Source organism: Trachypithecus francoisi, unplaced genomic scaffold (genome assembly GCF_009764315.1).
Source record: "Trachypithecus francoisi isolate TF-2019V2 unplaced genomic scaffold, Tfra_2.0 Lachesis_group0, whole genome shotgun sequence".
Taxonomy (NCBI): domain Eukaryota; kingdom Metazoa; phylum Chordata; class Mammalia; order Primates; family Cercopithecidae; genus Trachypithecus; species Trachypithecus francoisi.
This window is the reverse complement of record NW_022681453.1, coordinates 80,972,512-80,992,606: the sequence shown is the minus strand read 5'-3', so window position 1 is coordinate 80,992,606 and position 20,095 is coordinate 80,972,512. Positions and strand designations below refer to the sequence as shown.

Here is a 20,095-nt window from a genome sequence, read left to right as displayed (position 1 = left end):
TTTATAAAATATGAAAGGGTTTTCTGCCTCATTAGTACCCTACGGTTGACCATCCACAAACACCTGGCGTTCACACTTCTTCCTCTTGTGGAAATATTACTATACATAGTCTTAGCTCTAAAGGATTTATATTATATAATTTTTGCCCAAAGAATCTAATACTTAGATAATCTACAAAAACACCATTTGGAAAAACCCTTCCTCATGTAGTTTGAGATGAAAAATTGAAATCAGGACCAATAAGGAATTGGTATAGTGGCAGAAGCACATTAAATTACTTTGCTCCTTCTCAGTACTCAAACTACTTTGTCCAGAAGGAATCACAGGTGGCCTTCACAGTTCTCTGTTTACACCATCAATATAAGAATGAATAACACAAACAACAGTTTCTTTCCAAGAATAACTGTGTGCATCTCTACTTTTTTTCTTCTCACACTCGACAAGCACTTTGTCATCATCATCTTCAACACATACATTAGGTAAATACCAACATTACTAATTATAACTTGCTAAAGGCAAGAATCATAACATATCTACATCTACACCTTGTTCAACTCTTGTTATGAGGTAAAGGGGAAAAAGCAATAGACTTGAGTTTGGAGAAGCAGTTTAAATTCAGGTACTGTGATTTATTAGCTTCTTAAAAGATTAAATTGTCCCAAGGTTATAAATTTCAGTGTTTATATTTGTAAAATGGAGATAACATCCACCCAAATACTTCACAAGGTCAGTAAAGAAATGTGTTTTAAAGTACTTGAAAACTACAAAACGATCTGCAAATGTAAGGTATTGATGTCACTGGAGTTTAGATTTAAATTTTAACATATTATTCTGATATAATTTTCAATTGATCAATAAAAAATACCTTCATTTAAGAGGTCTTTATTCAGTACCTTCTGTGTTACACCATGGGGAATATTAAAAAGGGTAGCTATCTATGTTACCAAGGAGTTTACAAATCAGATTTCAGGAGGGGAAATATGGAGGAAAGATGTGGTTTTGGTTTTTGCCAGTACTGAGTATTTTCTATGTGACAGATATTATTAGAGTGTTTTACATGTAGTAACTCTTTTAATTTTCAGAAACCTACGACAAAGGTAAAGGTAATATTTTTATTTCATTTACAGTTTAAGATGAGGCACAAGAAGTTTGGAAACTTGCCCAAGTCTGGAATCCTAGTAACTATTAGAGTTAAGTCACACACTCAGGCAAGTTGCCCACAATGTTATATTACATCTCAACTTGGGCAGAAAACACACACACATATATGCATCATTAATAATAACTAATGAGGATTAATAATACTAAGGCATCAATGAGGATTAATAATACTAAGGCAGTACTGATGCATCAATACTGTATCAATACTGCCTTAGTATTATTGATCCTCATTAGTATGATAAATACAAAGATCATCCTGGGGAGGGGTAGTCAAGGAAATCTTCATGATATGAAACCAAAACTAGATCCAAACTTGTTTTGAGGATTCAGATAAGAAAAATTAAATAAAGGACTAATAGAGTATTACTTTCCATATGTACTTTTTGAGGCTACAATAAGGATATATCCTTGATTAATATATAACATATTATATAATATATAAATTATATAACATTACATAATAAATAAAATATACTATAACATATAAATTATATATTTATATGTTAGTTAATTAATTTAACATATATTTATATATTATATATTTATGTTATATATTAATATATTATTTATAATACATAACATATATATTATATATTAATTTATATATTATGAATATTTTAATATGTTAATATATTCATAGCATGAATATATAAAAATTATTTATAATATATAATATATATTAATATATATGGGGAATGTAAAAATACCATATATATCTGAAATATCTCATTGGATATGTACTTTTATAGACTAGCGTTATTTCATAATTAAAACAGACTTAAAGCAATGTCTGATTACTTATCTATATACCTACCAGTCTTAATCCATTTTATTTAAAGAGCTACAATTTAAATATTTTCCTATAACCAAGATCATTAAATCTTGGCTATTAAAATGGAAAATAACTTGAAATAGAATACTTGATGTCTTTTCATAATAAAAAATGCCACCAGGCAAATTATTTTCAGTCTGCATGAGTAGCACTGTGTCAATTTTCCATGATACTGACAGGAGGCTGCCTCACTCACTCCTCTGGGTTTCTACATTTGCTATAATTATAACATTTTATATATAGGAAAGCAATTTTGAGAGCTACTTTTCAAACGGCATACAAAACAATGGCCTCATTGAAATTTCCAGCAGAACATGTACATTGATTGCTTGTTGGTCCTGCATGTAGCTGATGAAACTTACCAAGTGATATGTCTGGGCCTTTAAAACGTTGAGATCAATAAAGTTTTCTTCATTATCTGTCTCTTCTTCCTTAGAAAATAAACAAATTTTTAAAAAATTATTAAAAACTATAATTAAAAAATATATTTCCAGTTTTCACCTACACGCTATACTAGGCTATATCAAGCTTGATATAAAGACTAGTGTAGGAAAGGGTATTTAAAAGCCTAATGAATGTGTGCATAAAGTAGGGCACAATATTATTAACAGTTCATCTGTTTTTTGAGGTTTTGATGGTATTACTACTTAAATAGCACCGTTTTTGCAGTCAATAAAGAAAGGAAAAAAACGGGGAGAGGGAAAGGAAGGGAGCCATTGCTACAGAACTACAGATAAATATAAAAACAGGGCAAGAAACAAACCAAGTGGCTGGCAAATTTGATATAAATAGAGGGAGTTAATGGATATTTTTGAGCAATAAGACTGGAATGGACAAAAATGAGAGGTTGACAGACAGAGAATATTCTCATTTGCTCCAACCAATCACATTGATACATATTTTTTGACATATCATCTCTGGTATGTTCAAGCTTGATAAAATAATGGTTACCAGTACTGGTTGGTCCATGGTACTTAAATCTATTACCAAGGATAGTTCAAGAGGGTGCCAAGCTAATCCTAATCTGTAGACCAATTGGATGTAGAGGGCAGGGGTAGAAAGTGACCCTTTGAGAACCAACTCCCTCCCCAGTATGCAGTAAATATGGAGTCTGAGCAGGTTCTATGAGCATGTAGGACAAAACATGAGCTCCCCTTTTTTTTCATATGTCTTTGTGGTGACAAGTGACATAGTAAGTAACAAAAATTAAACAAGGCTATTTCAACCTCAAGGACACAATAATAAAGACAATGGAACTGGGTCCTCAAGTCATGATTTTATAAAGAAAAAAGAGAATGTCAGTTGGTGAACACTTCCATATGTAGAACTGTGCAAAGCTATAGTAGATTTCAAAGATAATCCTTATCTTCAACCATTTATAAATATATAAGACACTGGTTCTCCAAGTGTGGTTCTGAGAGCAGCAGTAACAGCATCACTTAGGTATTCCTTAGAATGCAAATTCTAAGGCTCTATCCCATATCTCCTCAGAAACTATGGGGGTTGGAACAACTAAGGTAAGGTATGAGAACTATGCTAAACTTTGGAGAACCAGAAACATTTTAATAAAATAAGAAACAACATAAATGTAGATTCTATACACTCCAGTGACGTTTACTTTTTTAGAGTGGGGCAGTAGAACACAAATGCAGACAAAAGTGATCACTTTATATCTTAAAACTGTGCAGAGGTATACACTTTTGACAAATGGCTTAGTCTAGTCTGTGTTTGCACTAATAAGAGTCTACTTAACAACCAGAGTAAATGAGTGAAATGTCAATGACTCAATGACCATGGGAGAAGAGACAAGTTTATAATGGTTTTACAATAACCTGATCAGTACTGTTTACATAGGCAATCAAGAGATACTTGTTGAACTATACTGGACTGAACACTAATAGGTAAAAAGCTTTGATAGTAGGTACTAGAATGAACCAGCAACCAATATATGGTGCTGTTTCTCCCACAGCCAGGATTTACAGGTCCAGGAATCAAAGGGTGGAAATGGAGTGGAATCAGCTATTACCCCTAGTAGCCCACTGGCAAAATTCTTGCTTCCTGTTCCCATGATCTTATGCTTTGCTGGCTTAGAGGTCTTAGTTCCAAAAGGAAGAATTCTTCAACCAGAAGATACAACAACGATTTGACTGAACAGAAATTAAGACTGCCACCTGGCCACTTTGGGCTCCTCATACCTCTGAATCAACATGGCAAAGAAGGCAATTACTGTATTGGCTGGCATGACTGATCCTATTAACAGGACACTGGACTACTCCAAAATGGAAGGAAGAGTATTCTAAAATACAGGAGATCTTTTAAGGCATGGTATTATCATGCCCTGTGATTAAAAATCAACAGAAAACTACACCAACCAAATCCAGGCAGGTCTACTTAACGGCTCAGACACTTCAGTAATAAAGATCTGAGTCACCCTACCAGGTAAAGAACTATAACCAGCTGAGGTGCTTACTGAAGGCAAGGGGAATACAGAATAGGTAGTGAAAAATGGTAGTTATAAACACAACTACAAGCATGTGACCAGTTACAGAAATAAGAATTGTGATTGTCATGAATATTTCCTAATTGTTATGAATATATCTGTATGTGTTTTTGTTTACTCTTATTCCCTTATGTAACATAGATGTACTGACTTTATATCATAGTATTTAAGTATTGTTACTTTTGTAATATTTAAGTGATATCAGGGAGAAGAGTAGATATCACTTATGGACTTTATCTCCTCTTCTGGAGAAGGAATTAGAGCAATATCTGTTGTACGCAGAGCAGTTATATTCTATTAGATGAAATTATAACCATGCTATGTATGGTCTTTATTTGAAGATTGTGGTTTAAGATGTATATGGGTGGTAAGGTGACATGGAGTCGACTTTTGATAGTTAATTTTATGTGTCAATTTGACTGAGCCACAAGGTGCCTTGGTGTTGGTTAAACATTATTCAGAGTGTGTCTGTGAGGGTGTTTCTGGATGCAATAAATAATTGAATCAGTAGACTGAGTAAAGCAGATTGTCATCACCAATGCGCCTGGGCTTTATTCAATCCACTGAAGGGCTGAATAGAACAAAAAAGCTGAGAAAGAGATTTTATCATCTTTGCCTCATTGTCACTGAAGACATTAGTCTTCTCTTGCCTTCTGACTCAGACTGAAACAAACTATCAGCTCAGCTGTCCTGGTCCTCAGGCCTTCAGAATCAAACTGGAACTACCATTAGCTCTTCTGGGTCTCCAGCTTGATAACTGGATCTTGGGACTTCTCAGCCTCCATAACCATGTGAGCCAATTCCTTAGTCTTTTTCTGTACGTGTGTGTGTGTGTGTGTGTGTGTGTGTGTGTGTACATCCTATTGGTTCTATTCCTCTGAAAAATCCAAACTAATTCATAGAAAAAGGATTAAGTTACTAAGTATTATTAAGAGAGCATTTAAGAGGAATTCAAATGTAAACAGGCTTAGAAAATTGTTTTGTAAGCTATTAGAATACATGAGGATTCTAATTTCAGTAAGTCAGAAGGCAGTCAAAAATTTCCTACTATTAGTCTAATATGCCTTCTTAATTCTGACTACCAATTACTATGGATAGGATTATGTACAATAGGTGGGAATATTTTGTGTTATGACCCCAACATATTTATAAAAATAATTACTAATGTGTCCTAGCTTGATATGGGCAATCCAAAATTAAAGGTTTCTAGATGATTATAGCAGAACTTTGACTGTGAGAAATAATCTTTTTTTTTTGAGACAAGAGTCTTACTCTGTTACTCAGGCCAGAGTATGGTGGTGGAATCTTGGTTAACTGCAACCTCCAACTCCCGGTTCAAGCAATTCTCTTGCCTCAGCCTCCCAAGTAGCTGGGACTACAGGCACCCACCACCACGCCTGGCTAATTTTTGTATTTTTGTAGAGATGGGGTTTCATCACGTTAGCCAGGCTAATCTCAAACTCCTACCCTCAAGTGATCTGCCCACCCCAGCCTCCCAAAGTACTGGAATTACAGGTGTGAGCCACCGCACCTGGCCAACCTTTACCATCCTTGAGCAATGCCACAAACTCAGACAACAGAATCATGTAATATCCCACCATCAAAAGGCTTCCTGGTGGTGACCCAGTCCTCCTTAAAGAGAAGAGTAGAGGCCGGGCGCGGTGGCTCAAGCCTGTAATCCCAGCACTTTGGGAGGCCGAGACGGGCGGATCACGAGGTCAGGAGATCGAGACCATCCTGGCGAACACGGTGAAACCCCGTCTTTACTAAAAAATACAAAAAACTAGCCGGGCGAGGTGGCGGGCGCCTGTAGTCCCAGCTACTCGGGAGGCTGAGGCAGGAGAATGGCGTAAACCCGGGAGGCGGAGCTTGCAGTGAGCTGAGATCCGGCCACTGCACTCCAGTCCCGGCGACAGAGCGAGACTCCGCCTCAAAAAAAAAAAAGAGAAGAGTAGAAGTAACAGAGGGCTCCTTAGAATAATATGATGACAATAAAGAAGAAAAGAAATTAAAGAGACATGATGCAAGGGAATGAAGAGCCTCAGGGCCAACCCCTTTGAGGAAGGCCTTCAGTTTACTCTTATGATAGTAGAAGGTCTTCACCTCATGGCTGGGAAGAAATGTGTGAAGAGGCTGCTTTCCAGTATATTTCTCTAAATTCACACTCCCAATAATAGTGCCTTGAACTTTAAAGGGTTCCCAGCTTTAAAATGAGCTATAGTTTCTAAATGTTACACAACAATGTGCTGACAGTATGATTTTATGGTCAAATATTTAATGAGTATGTACTATGCACCAGGCCCTGCACAATAAGTTGGACACACAACAATAAGAAAAATTACACATAGTTTCTGCCCTTGCAGATATTTTTCTTCTGACTAGTGGGTTTTTCTTTATTCCCTAGACTAGCAGTTTTAAACTATATGACTTTGAAGTTAAATATTAATGTACTAGAACCAGGTATCTGTTCATAAATTATTCATAACTATTAAATAGTTTTTAAGAAGATGAGGGAATAAATAAGGTGAACAACTGGGAATATATGAGTACTTAATTTCTGAGCTTGAATGGAAAGATCTGTTACACAAAGAATAAAGTCTAAACTACTTTTCATGTCCCAACAATCTGAACTCAGTCTATCTTCCCAGTTAATCTTTTTTTTTTTTTTTTTTTTTGAGACGGAGTCTCGCTCTGTCGCCCAGGCTGGAGTGCAGTGGCGCAATCTCAGCTCACTGCAAGCTCCGCCTCCCGGGTTCACGCCATTCTCCTGCCTCAGCCTCCTGAGTAGCTGGGACTACAGGCGCCCGCCACCGCGCCCGGCTAATTTTTTGTATTTTTAGTAGAGACGGGGTTTCACCATGTTAGCCAGGATGGTCTCGATCTCCTGACCTTGTGATCCGCCCGTCTCGGCCTCCCAAAGTGCTGGGATTACAGGCGTGAGCCACCGTGCCCGGCCCCCAGTTAATCTTATGCCACCCTCCCCCTCACATAGGAGCTCTGGCCATAGTAGTTTTCTCTTAGTTCCTTGATGATGCTAAGCTTCTTCCCGCCTTCGAAGCTTTGGCACATGCTACACAGCCAGGGCCTTGCCCACTGCCTGCTACATAACAAGTGCTCAATAAGTATATGCAGAATGAATGAATATATCTTTGTCTTGACTTTCAAAATTCATCACATTAAAAAGTATCTTTCATATTGACAAGTTTTACAATGGTCTTTTTCCTTCTGTAAATAACAGTCATCTTTTTTTACATATATTGTTTAAATAAGGTTTATTGACATTGCTATTAAAAATACATGTTAAAACCTTAAAAATACAAAGCATAGAAAACAATCATTCATAATTCTCCTACCCATATATAATGAATGCTAATATATTTCTTTTTACCATATTTTACGTAATGTTATAACAACATAAAATTTGGAATCCTCTCAGTTAATTTTATAGCATATAGTATAAGTTACATTCCCATGTCAATAACTTGGTATTTTTCTTTGCAAACTTTGTAAACTTTTTTTTTGTAGAGACAAGGTCTTGCTCTGTCACTCAGGCTGTAGTGGAGTGGCATGATCATGGCTTACTGCACTTTCAAACTCCTGGGCTCAAGCGATCTTCCCACCTCAGCCTCCTGAGTAGTTAGGACTACAGGCATGCATCACCATGCCCGCCAATTTTTCTTTTTTCTTTTTGGTAGAGATGAGGACTCACTACATTGCCCAGGTTGGTCTCAAACTCCTGGCCTGAAGCAATCCTCCCACTGCTTCCCGAAGTGCTAGGATTACAGGTATGAGCCAGCATGCCCACCCAACAATTTTTAATGGTGATATAGTTTAGATATATATGTCCCCTCCTCTGTCTCTGGTCCTTCTCCCCTCCTCTGCTCCTTCTCTGGCCATGTGAGATGCCTGCTCCCACTCTGTCTTACCATGGTTGTAAGCTTCCTGAGGCCCTCACCAGAAGCAGATGCTGGTGCTACACTTCTGGTATGGTCTGCAAAACTGTGAGCCAAAATAAACTTCTTTTCTTTATAACTTACCCAGCGTCTCAAGTATTCCTTCATAGCAACACAAAATGGACTAATACAAATGGCTTTATAATATTTTATTCAGATAGCATCTAATCTATTTAATGGTTATTTGTCAGTATTCACTATTAAAATTTTGCAGTGATTAAAACCTCCATAGCATATACTAACTTAAATACTATACTAACCTCAATGCCAAATTTCAATTACTTATGTTAAACTAATTATCTATTGATTTTAAAAATTACCCCAAAATTTTAATTGATTTATGACAGCAAAATATAGTTGACCCTTGAACAACATGGGTTTGAACTGCATGGGTCCACTTAAACACAAATTTTCTTTCATTTCTGCCACCCCTGAGACAGCAAGACCAACCCTTCCTCTTGCTCTACTTCCTTAGGCTACTCAATATGAAAACAGGGAAGATACTTTTATGATTATCCACCTCCACTTAATAGTATATATGTTTTCTCTCCCTTATGGCTTACTTAGTAACATTTTCTTTTCTCTAGCTTACTTTTAATGTAAGAATACAATATATAATACATATACAAAATATGTGTTAACTGTTTATGTTATTGGTAAGGCTTCAAGTCAACAGCAGGCTATTAGTAAAGTTTTTGGGAGTCCAAAGTTATATGTGGATTTTCAACTGTGTAGGGGCTGATGCCCATAACCCCCACATTGCTCAAGGGTCAGCTGTATACTATAAAGTTGTTTTTTTCCCCACCATTTCTGCTTCAAATCACAGGTATACTCCCTAAAGTACCAGGGTCAATCTAATTCAAGTTCTGAGAACTATCTTGAGAAAAAGTTCTTTTGTCTCTGTCATCTTTAGCTGCACACTATGGATGGCATATAAAACATACAAAAAGGCGCAGATTCTGCCAAACAACTTAAATAATGCTGATTATTTAAAAGCATTAAAAAAATTGCTATTCATCCTAATTGTAGATGAATAAAGGAATTCCTTAGAAATAAATGGTATACATATAAAGCAGAATTTATTAATCCTAAATTCTTTTGTTCTGTTTTAAATTATTTATTAGTCACAGTCTATTTAACATCATGAAGGGTTGTTATTAAAGTATTTACTCATATAACTAGTGGTATATATTTCCCTGAAGAGTTTAAGAACCTCTGCTAAAATTCAGACCTCAATCATTAGAGAATACAAACATTAACTTAATCAAAAGTCTAAATGATGATACTCGGCACTGTATTTAAAAGCTTTTCTTCTTTAGAAACAATGAAATAAAATATATTCCAGATAATGGAAGTCTGGGGGAAATTAAGAGAATGGAAAGTGGCCGAAAGGTGAAAATGAACAGAAAGTTCAGCTACACACATACCACAAATTCTTCATCCACTTTATCTAATGTTAATTCTGCATCATCTTCTGCAACAGTTTCTTCTAATTCTTCTACTGGGTATATTGGCCTAAAATAATAAGGTTAAAGATGAGATGGTAAGTTTAATATTTAGTAAGACAAAAAATCATAATGCAAATATTATCTCTTCTATGCCAGGTTTTGTCCTTTTTCACTCCACTTCCATAATCACTGTTAAATGTTTCATGTATTTTTCCTAAAACTTTCTATGTAAAAAGCAAAAGTGGTTATCTTCAAATTTATAAAAAAATGAGATGATACTATGCATGGTGTTACCCAATTTAATGCTTCTCACCAATACACCATATTTAAATACATATGTATTTCTCATTATGTTTTACATACCTGCACTGTATTTCATTGAACAATCAGTACCATAATTAATGTAACTGGCAGCCTATGACTGAACGTGGAGGCTTCTAATTATTTTGCTAGACAATATTGCAAAGATCATCTTTGTACATTTATCATTACACATACCGCTCAGAATACATTTGTTCAAGTGAAATAGCTGGGTAAACAACTTTATACATGTTATTGTTTTGCTATATACTGCCAAAATTGGCTTCCAAAATGTTACCCTAATTTAGACTCCAAACAATACTGAAGGAGAGTGACTCCATTTCCATATACTCACTAATATGATAAATAATACAAACTTTAATTTTAGCACATCAACCATGTGAAAAAAAATCTCATTCTTGTTTTAACTGCATTTCTTTGGCATGAAAGTGATTGAACATCTTTTCATATTTTAATTGGTTATTTGCACTTCTTTTGTGGTGAAATGTCTATTTATACCCTTTATTTTTTGGCTTTTTGTATATTAAGAAAATTAATGTTTTGGCTAACCTCTCAAAAATTATTCCCCTAGTGTATTACTTATAATCTTGGCTATTCAAGATTGTTACAGTTCTTATTAGATAGAGTTGGTAACCTTTTCTTGCACAGACCCTAGCTTCAACATCATATATTTGAGGCTTTCTGTCATACTACAACCCCTATACTCCTCTGGTCTTTTAATACTTCTATAGTTTTACTTTTCACATTTACACCTTTGATCAACCTGAAGTTTATTTTAACATAGGTAATAAGAAGGATTCCAGGCCGGGCACGGTGGCTCAAGCCTGTAATCCCAGCACTTTGGGAGGCCGAGACGGGCGGATCACGAGGTCAGGAGATCAAGACCATCCTGGCTAACACGGTGAAACCCCTTCTCTACCAAAAAATATAAAAATCTAGCCAGGCGAGGTGGCGGGCGCCTGTAGTCCCAGCTACTCGGGAGTTTGAGGCAGGAGAATGGCGTAAACCCGGGAGGCGGAGCTTGCAGTGAACTGAGATCCGGCCACTGCACTCCAGCCCGGGCGACAGAGTGACACTCCGTCTCAAAAAAAAAAAAAAAAAAAAAAAGGAGGATTCCAGCTTTCTTCTTCTTCTTCTTATTTCCAAAATGTAATTAGTGGTCCTAACATTAAACTTTGAAAAATCATGTATTCATCAAGATTAATGACACATTTACTATATTAAAAGTACTCAAATGTATTTGGGCTTATTTATGAAAACTTATTTTTTTTTCCTTTTTTAATCCAGTAACAAAGCTAGAGAGAAAACCTGTATTAAAAACTTCTACCTGGCTGGGTGTGATGGCTCACATCTATAATCTCAGCACTTTGGGAGGCCAAGGCGGGTGGACTGCCTGACACCAGGAGTTTGAGACCAGCCTGGGCAACATGGCGAAACCCTGTCTTGACAAAAAAAATTAAAAATTAGCTGGGAGTGGTGGTGTGCACCTGTAGTCCCAGCTATGCGGGAGGCTGAGGTGGGAGGATCGCTTGAGCCCAGCAGGCAGAAGTTCATTCCAGCCTGGGCGACAGAGTGAAACCCTGTCGTAAAAAATGAAAACCCACGCCTCAATCATGTTAACAGAATACAAAAATCAACATTTACTATTATGCAAAATACTGTGAACTAAATCAATCATCTTAAATAATGAATTTCCTAGTTTTTCATTAATTAGAAAGTATCTCAAAGGTCATGTTCTTCCAGGATTCATTTTGACATTTAGAGATATAAAAAATTCATCTATATTTAATGTCTATCTCATTTACATGTTACATAGCTGATATATTCTCTAATGTTGACTACTTTTCAGCTCCTTTTATTCCTCATTTAAACATAGTCCTTATAAGTTATCCAAGTCACAGTCTCTTCAATAAATGATGCTAAAAAACAAAAAAAGAAAAATAAATAGTAATGGAAAAACGGGATATCTACATGCAAAAGAATGAAACTAGACCCCTACCTCTAACCACTTATAAAAACCAACTCAAAATGGATTAAAGACTTAAATATACAATCTGAAACTGAAACTAATAGGAAATGTGGGAGAAAACACTTCAAGACTTTGGTCTGGGCAAGAATTTTTTGAATAAGACCTCAAAACCACAGACAATAAAAGCAAAAATAGACAAACACGATTACATCAACCTTAAGGAAACAATCAAAAGAGTGAAGAGACAGCCCACAGAATGGGAGAAAATATTTGCAAACCACCCATCTGACAAGAAGTTAACATCCAGTATGTATAAGAAACTCCAGCAACTCAATAGCAAAACAACAACAAAAACTAGTCCAATTTTTAAAATGGGCAAAAGATCTTAATAGACATTTCTCCAAAAGTACTATAGAAATAGCCAACAGATATATGCAAAAATGCTCGACATCACTAATCATCAGGGAAATGCAAATCAAAACCATAATGAGATATCATCTCACCCCAGTTAGAATGGGGATTACCCAATCCCTCACCCCTCAAAATAACAAAGGCTGATGAGGATATGGAGAAGGGGGTACCCTTGAACACTATTGGTGGGTATGTAAATTATTAGTACAGACACTATGACAAACACTATGGAGGTGCCTCAAAAAAACTAAAAATAGCACTACTCAATTATCCAACAATTCCACTACTGATTATATATCTAAAAGAAATGTAATCGGTATGTTAGAGATATCTGCACTCCCATGTTTATAGCAGCACTATTCACAATACTCAAGATATGGAATCCAACCTAAGTATCCATAAAAGGTTGAATAGAAAAAGAAGATGTGGTATATTTTCACAGTGGAATACTATTCAATCATAAAAGAGAATGAAATTCTGTCATTTGTAGCAATCTGTATAAGCATGGAGGACATTATGTCAAGTGAAACAAGCCAGGTACAGAAAGATAAATATAGAAGTAGAGAGTATAATAGTGGTTACCATACGATGGGAAGGGTAGGGGGAAGGGAGGATGAGGAGAAGTTGGTCAAAGTGGGTGAGTACAAAGTTACAGTTAGAAGGAATAAGTTCTAGTGCTCCAATGCACAGTAGGGTGACTACAGTTAACAATATTATATATTAATAATATATATTTGAAAATAGCTCAAAGAGATTTGGAATGATCTCACCACGATAAAATGATAAACGTTTGAAATGATGAATATGTTAATTTCACTAACTTGATCATTGTATATTGTACACATGTATCAAAACATCATATTGTACTCCAAAATTTGCACAGTTATGTATCAATTAAAAACAAAACTAAAAAATAAATTATCCAAATTACAATACATAGGCCAGGAATAAGATGTGCTGAGAAACAAAAATAGTGTTTGAGATATTACACCACAGCTTCTGGTGAATTTAGAATATATTAGGCTATGAATTTAGTAGTTTTTTAAAATGCTAAATACAGCAGCACATCTCATAACTTATTTTCTCTTGAAATTTAATAAAGTATTATGCACCATGTAGTCATTCTTTATATTGTACTAAATAATAATGTTTGGGTTGAAACATATGAAATTGCCATTTTTTTAGTTTAAAAATAGATGAATATGAGTAATTTCATATGGCTCATCCCAATGATACCAAATTCAAGGAAGTTATTAAACTTAATAGGGAGATTATACCTAAAGGAATATAATTGAATATACATTAAAATGTTAACAGGGAATTATATATATATATATATATACACACATCTTTCTACAGAAGTTAGTTCTAATAAAAAAAAAAACACTGCTTACTCATATTTTACCTGAATAGTGCCTTCTACATTCTAACCTATTAAAAATCCCAAACTGCAGAGCATAAAATTTATGTTTTCTAATTATAATCTCTATAAATTGAGTTTCCAAATGTTCTATTTCATCTATATGCTCAATATCTATTAAAACATCTAAGATAGACCAAGCATTATGCTAACAGAGTACTTGTGAAGATTTCATGATTTCTAGCAAGAACATCAGAATAGTAAAGAACAATTTTGTACCATAGGATAAATATAATAATAAATATAATAATAGAAATAAACAAAGCACTGTCAGGTTGGACACAAAAGCAATGAACAACGTCTAGAAGAGTGTCAGGTAGTTTCTTCAGTATTATTCTTGCCCAGTAACTACTAGCAAAGGAGAAAATCCCACTTAAAGTACTATATTAATTTCCATTTTTTCCTTAAATCTATAGCTATCAGTTCCCTCTGTGTATATATTATGCTTATGTGTGTAAACACATATACAAGAGACTTTTAAAAAAATGTCCAGAATTTACAAAGATATACAGTCACAGTTAAACCTTCAATAATTACATATTTGAACAGGGAAGGGGCACAATAATATGTAACACATCAGAATTAGTTTTGAAGACATCAGACATTCTAATTTTGTCTATACTGGCTTTTCTTAATTATCTGTGGCATTTTCAATTTAGAATAGTCAAAAGGAAATAATTCTTTTATGTTCAATTAAATAGATCTGCACCCTCAGAGGAAAATGCTATGCACATAAAATTACTATTATCAGGTTGGGTAATTGTTTACCTTTTCCAGGTGAAACCAATATATTTCAATGCTTCTTCAGCTAAGCAATCAAGAACATAGCACACATGTTCTCCATAACCTGACTTTAATTTTGAAGGAGGAAAATCTGCAGTTCTCCCCTGAAAAACAAAAGAAAAAACAGGGTATTATTTGTCAGTTATACTCCAAATGTCAAAATTTAAGCAAAGAACTGCTGAATGGATGTATCACTTTTCTTTCAAATGATTTACAATAACTGTAATTACATTGCTTCATAGAAATCCATTTCAAGTCTTTGTAACCTATTGATACATAAAAATACTGAAAATAAAGATTTTTATTGTTAAATGTATCAAATTAAAAGGCAGTAACATCATAGCAGCAGAACAAATTATTGATCTTATTAGAGTGAAAAGAAACCAGTAAAACTATTTAAATAACTATGTTAAGGACAGAATGATTCACTTGTCAAAAATTAATAACATTTGTGCCAAAAATATCTTACTGCCTGCCCAGGAAAAGTCAGAAATGAAAAAGCACAACTGCTATCATGGTCTTAAGTACAAGTTTCCTTTCAGAATATAAAGTGTTTTGACTTTGTAGGGTATAATTTTTCATTATCATTTTTTACATCAAGAATTAACCATTCCAAAATTTACCTCTCAGATATATCAAGATTTTATATATATATATATATATAAAATGTATATATTACTTTGGGCTAATAAAGAGTATATACTGAACATTTTCAGAAGTGACATTAATGTTATAATACAAACTATTTTAAGGAGGTTTTACCTGAAAATAAATTCATAATTATATTTACAGAGGAGTCATCTAAATGGCTAGCATTTGTTATTAAATTATCAGTGTTAAAATTCATAACTTGAGAACATGGAGAAAGAAGGGTTGTTTACACTTACAAACGACCGAAGCTCGGATAGTATGTTAGATATCGTGGCATTAGGGTCATCATATTCTTGAGGCTGCTCAAAGGGACGTCCTGCTTTATTAATCAACCAAGCAGCAAGAGTACAAAACATGTAGAACTGTTCACCAGGGTTGGTAGGCAGTGCAAAATAGTGTCTGTTTCAAAACAAGGAGGAATGGGGGTGTATGTGAAATAATGCAAGTATAATAACTAATAGGGCCGAATTCACAACTGTCCAGCAATCTTTCTTCCCCCCAAATGGCCATCATATCAAAAGGCCTCGATAATTCATCCTTTCAAGTTTCCAGTAATCCACAGCACTCACATTAAATTTTTTAAATCATCAGGATTAGCGCAATTACTACTGTACCCAAAATACTAGATCAAAGACCTTACACCCGGGAAATGTAGTGCATGTTAGAGTACAGAGCATGTAGAGTTTTTGCCAAAATGATTTAAGTGTCAGTAATAATACGTTAGTACCTTATTAATGAAAATGGTAATCTGGAAGAACCTCAGAGTTTAAAAGAGATCTCAAAAGATTACTCATTATGCATTTTTTACTCTTTCTAACCTATCACCTATGGTAAACATTTGTTTTTATCTTGGCTGCATATTCAATCACCTGAGGAGCTAATAAAAATACTGGTACTTGGCCAAACATTGCTTCTTCTCTCATGAATGAATTAAATCAGAACTTCAGTGAGTGTAGGCCCAGTATGGGGTATATTTCAAAAGCTTTCTACATGTTTATAAGGTGTAGTCAGGATTAAGAAACTGTGAATGTCACATCACCAATCTAAAAAACATCTGTGGGCTCTTGCTTAATCCCCTGGTCTACCAAACACACTTCTACGAGGATCAGTATGATTTATACCTAAACATTATAGGAATAAAACTCACTAGCAACAACATTCAAGTCAGTTTAATCAAAGATCTTATTTTTCTTGTTCATGTGTAGCTATCATTATTATGTTTGCAATGTATTTACAACTATTATAATCATTGTCATAAAAATCAGTTGTGTACTCCTTCATGTTTCCCAAACTTTATCCTGCAGGGTAAGTGTAAATGTTCTGGAAGATAACAGAAAGCTGGGAAGAAAAAAGGCCATGAAGTCCTTCCAGGTATATGCTCACTATCCTTTCAAAGCACCCACCCACCAAAAAAGTCATCTTTTCCTTATTGGCAGATGACTTCTCTAGGGCAGAGGAATGAACACCAATAGATACTGTAAACCTAGGACAGTGGTTCTCAAATATTAGTGTCCATCAGAATCATCTGGAAGACTTACTGAAACAGACCACTAGGCCCCATCCTTATAATTACTGAAAAGGTAGATAGACCTGGGAAAGAGTCTGAGGCATTTCAGTTCTAGTAAGTGCCCAGGTGATGCTGATGCTGTTGGTCTGGTGATCACACTTTGAGAACCATTAGACTAGGATATTCCCACACAAATCCATGATTCAAAGTATCCTGCTGAACCCCTGAAGACACAGAGATGACATCAACAGAATCTTAAGGTCATTTTCTTTTCATTTGAAAAATACACTTGGAAAAAAATGCATTTTTATTAATACAGGAAATGTTGGTTGTCTATACTATCCTGATCGATTCACTTTAATAATCCCAGGACTACCTTTTCTAACATGGATCAAGCAACACTACTTTTTTCCTTTATCTTTTCTCCGACTATGGACTAATTTAATATGAACAGTTTACATAAAGCCTACATATCTTTCAATTCAATTTATTGGAAGAGAGCAGTGGAATGAGATTAAAACTATCAAGGGAAATTATTTGAGCCTGGCTATAGACATTAAGTACTATAGATTCTTAATATTGATTGCCTTTTATGGAATAAAATAAATGTAAGTATTAAAGTGAAAGAAAAGCTATAAAACTGATTTATCTGGCTAAGCTACAGTGATTTGAGGAGAAGGTCCTAGCCGACCACTACCCTCAGCAAGTAATGGCATTGCTTTCAGGATATGTTGGACTTCTCCCCCACCGGAACAAGGGTAGAACTTTAGGTTCTATGATAGGGGACAATTCAATAGTTGTCATTCGTCTTTTCCACTTTTCAGTTTCTGAGAGTATGGTTATTGCAAAGGCAGAAGTCTTTTAAACCATAGCAAGTAGTTAACAAATGTACTAGCCGCATTTAAAGTGCTCCTTAACAGGGTCGTAAGTACCCACGGTCCCCAGTTGTATAAACAGGGTCTTAAACAACAACGACAAAAAAACCCCAAACTAGAAAAAAAGCCTTAAGTGATAATGGCATTCCTCTCTGGGGACGAGATTTTGGGCGGTTGTATAATATTTCTAGACATTTTCTTGTGTTTTTCTGAGTTTTCTACAATGAGTATTTGTTTTATATTTATAATCAGAAAATATAGTTTGTGTTTTGTGGTAATGTGTGTGTGTTAAAAAACAACAACAACAACAAAAAACAGGCAAGCTGTCTTCCAATCCTTTCCGCCGTTCCAAAACTTATTTATTCTCTCTACAAAAATACCAAGTCAGGGCTGCGTGAGCTCCACGGACCTCCCCGGAGTTTGGAGTGAAGTGCCCTTCCCTGGCTAGGAAGACGGAGGCAAGGAATTGCTAACCCGCTCTCACGGAATTGGTTCCCAGCAGGACCACGGAGGGCATCTCCCTGGAGGCTAGCAGGCACCCAGGCGCTTGGGGACACCGGCACCCACCTGGACGGGGCCTTCAGGTTGCTCTTCCGGGGGAACTCCTCCTCGTAGCGGAGCAGCTTCAGCTTCTCCACCAAGTCCTCCATCACCACGAACATGTGGTAGGCCGCGCCGGGCCCCCGCTCCACGACCACTTCCCCGGTCCCTTCGCCACGGGACCTAGGCACCCCATCTTCCAAACCCGACGTCGTGACGACGGCCAGGTCAGCAGTCATCGCAGTACGGAGAGAGTGCAGCGTGGGCTCAGGCCCACAGACCTCTGCGGCCTAAGCCGCGAGCCCTGCAGCCGCCAGTACAGCCACGACCGGTTACCAGGCGACCACCGGACAACCCGTCACCAGGGAAACTAGACTCCTCCTCCTTCCCTCCAATCAGGGCGGCTTTTCTGAATGACGTCGCCCGTGGCCCGCCTCTTGCCCTGCCTCTGCGGAAATGGTGGTCGGGAAGCAGCACCGCCCCTCATGGAGGCGTGGCGTTCGCGCCCCACTCCCCGCTGCCTCTCCTCCCTCGGCCTCTGGAAGACGGAAGAGAGGCGGCTAGTGACTCTGAGCTGGCTTAAGGTGTGTTGGACCTGGTGGTTGCTAAAGGCAACTAAGCGGGCATCTGGGTCAGCTAGTAGCTGTTAAAAAGATTAAAGGGAGGTGAAGACGTGCAGTATTGAAGGGTGCACTGGCCCACTGATACCTTTATTTTCTCAGAATTGAAAAGTTGTTCATAGTTGTAAAGATAGTCAATACCATAGGTTTCACTTTTACTGCAGGAACTTTCCAACAAGAGGTTTCTCTCGTTCTTTCTGTTTTTAATTTTTTCTTTCTCTCACTAGGCAATGCTGCACATAACAGTATACTGTAAAGCTTGAAGTACTGTATTACATTTCCTGGCTGTTAATCCAGTGCTAGGAAAGTGGTTAGAAGGATGAGGAAGAAGACAACGAACAAAAGGAGGCATTTGGGAGGCTTTATTTTACTTCAAAAACAAGAATACTAAGCTTCCATCCTGCTGCTTAATCTGTTTCGAACCCATTACATGTAGTATAAAGATTTTGGGTACTTCGTTAAATCCAGCAGAATAGAGATGATCTTAAAAGGAATTTCCCTGCCCTAAAGCTCTAAGTGTGGCTAAAGATAGGGTATTACTACTGTATTCTGCAGTTATTTACCTAGAAAATTCAAGAAAAGGTACATAACTGACCACAGAAATGGCCCAGCTTTACAGTTTTCAAAAGGATTGTGTATCGGGCAATTTTCTTAACAGTTGCAAAAAATGAGGTAAGTGGTGGATGCCTGGTAGTTTTTTGCAAGAAAACTTAATACAAGAGATTGAACATATGTTCGTGTTTATAACGCGACTTTCAAGGGCTCACTGATCTCTTGTATCTGCCACTACAAAGTATAGAAGGGCCACATTTTTGGATAACTGAAATTTGAAATGTATCTACAGTATCCTGTTTTTGTTAGAAAAATGAGAACACACTTTTCATTTTAATCCGTCTACAGCTAACTTGTTTCTGATACTAATAAGGTTATCAAAGTGAAAAGTCAGTAGGGCAAATACCATTTGCCCTATTCATTAAAGAAAGAAAGTACTTAAAATTACATTCATTAAAGTATTCATTAAAGAAAGGAAGTACTTAAAATTACATTCATTAAAGTATTCATTAAAGAAAGGAAGTACTTAAAATTAGACTTATGTAGAGAATA

The 20,095-nt window shown here is 36.1% G+C and overlaps 1 protein-coding gene across 1 annotated transcript in view; it reads right to left on the bottom strand.

The window, feature by feature from the left end:
* The window catches only part of IFT57 (intraflagellar transport 57), a 70,452-nt gene extending 51,594 nt beyond the window's left edge, over positions 1 to 18,858 (bottom strand). The window contains exons 1-5 of the mRNA XM_033211364.1: positions 18,399 to 18,858; positions 15,686 to 15,848; positions 14,784 to 14,902; positions 9,874 to 9,961; positions 2,356 to 2,424 (exon numbers count right to left, since the gene is read on the bottom strand). Of these exons, the coding sequence (XP_033067255.1) occupies positions 2,356 to 2,424; positions 9,874 to 9,961; positions 14,784 to 14,902; positions 15,686 to 15,848; positions 18,399 to 18,610 (651 nt within the window). The 5' untranslated portion in view covers positions 18,611 to 18,858. The remainder of the gene's footprint in view (positions 1 to 2,355; positions 2,425 to 9,873; positions 9,962 to 14,783; positions 14,903 to 15,685; positions 15,849 to 18,398) is intronic.
* Between the last annotated feature and the right edge of the window lie 1,237 nt (positions 18,859 to 20,095).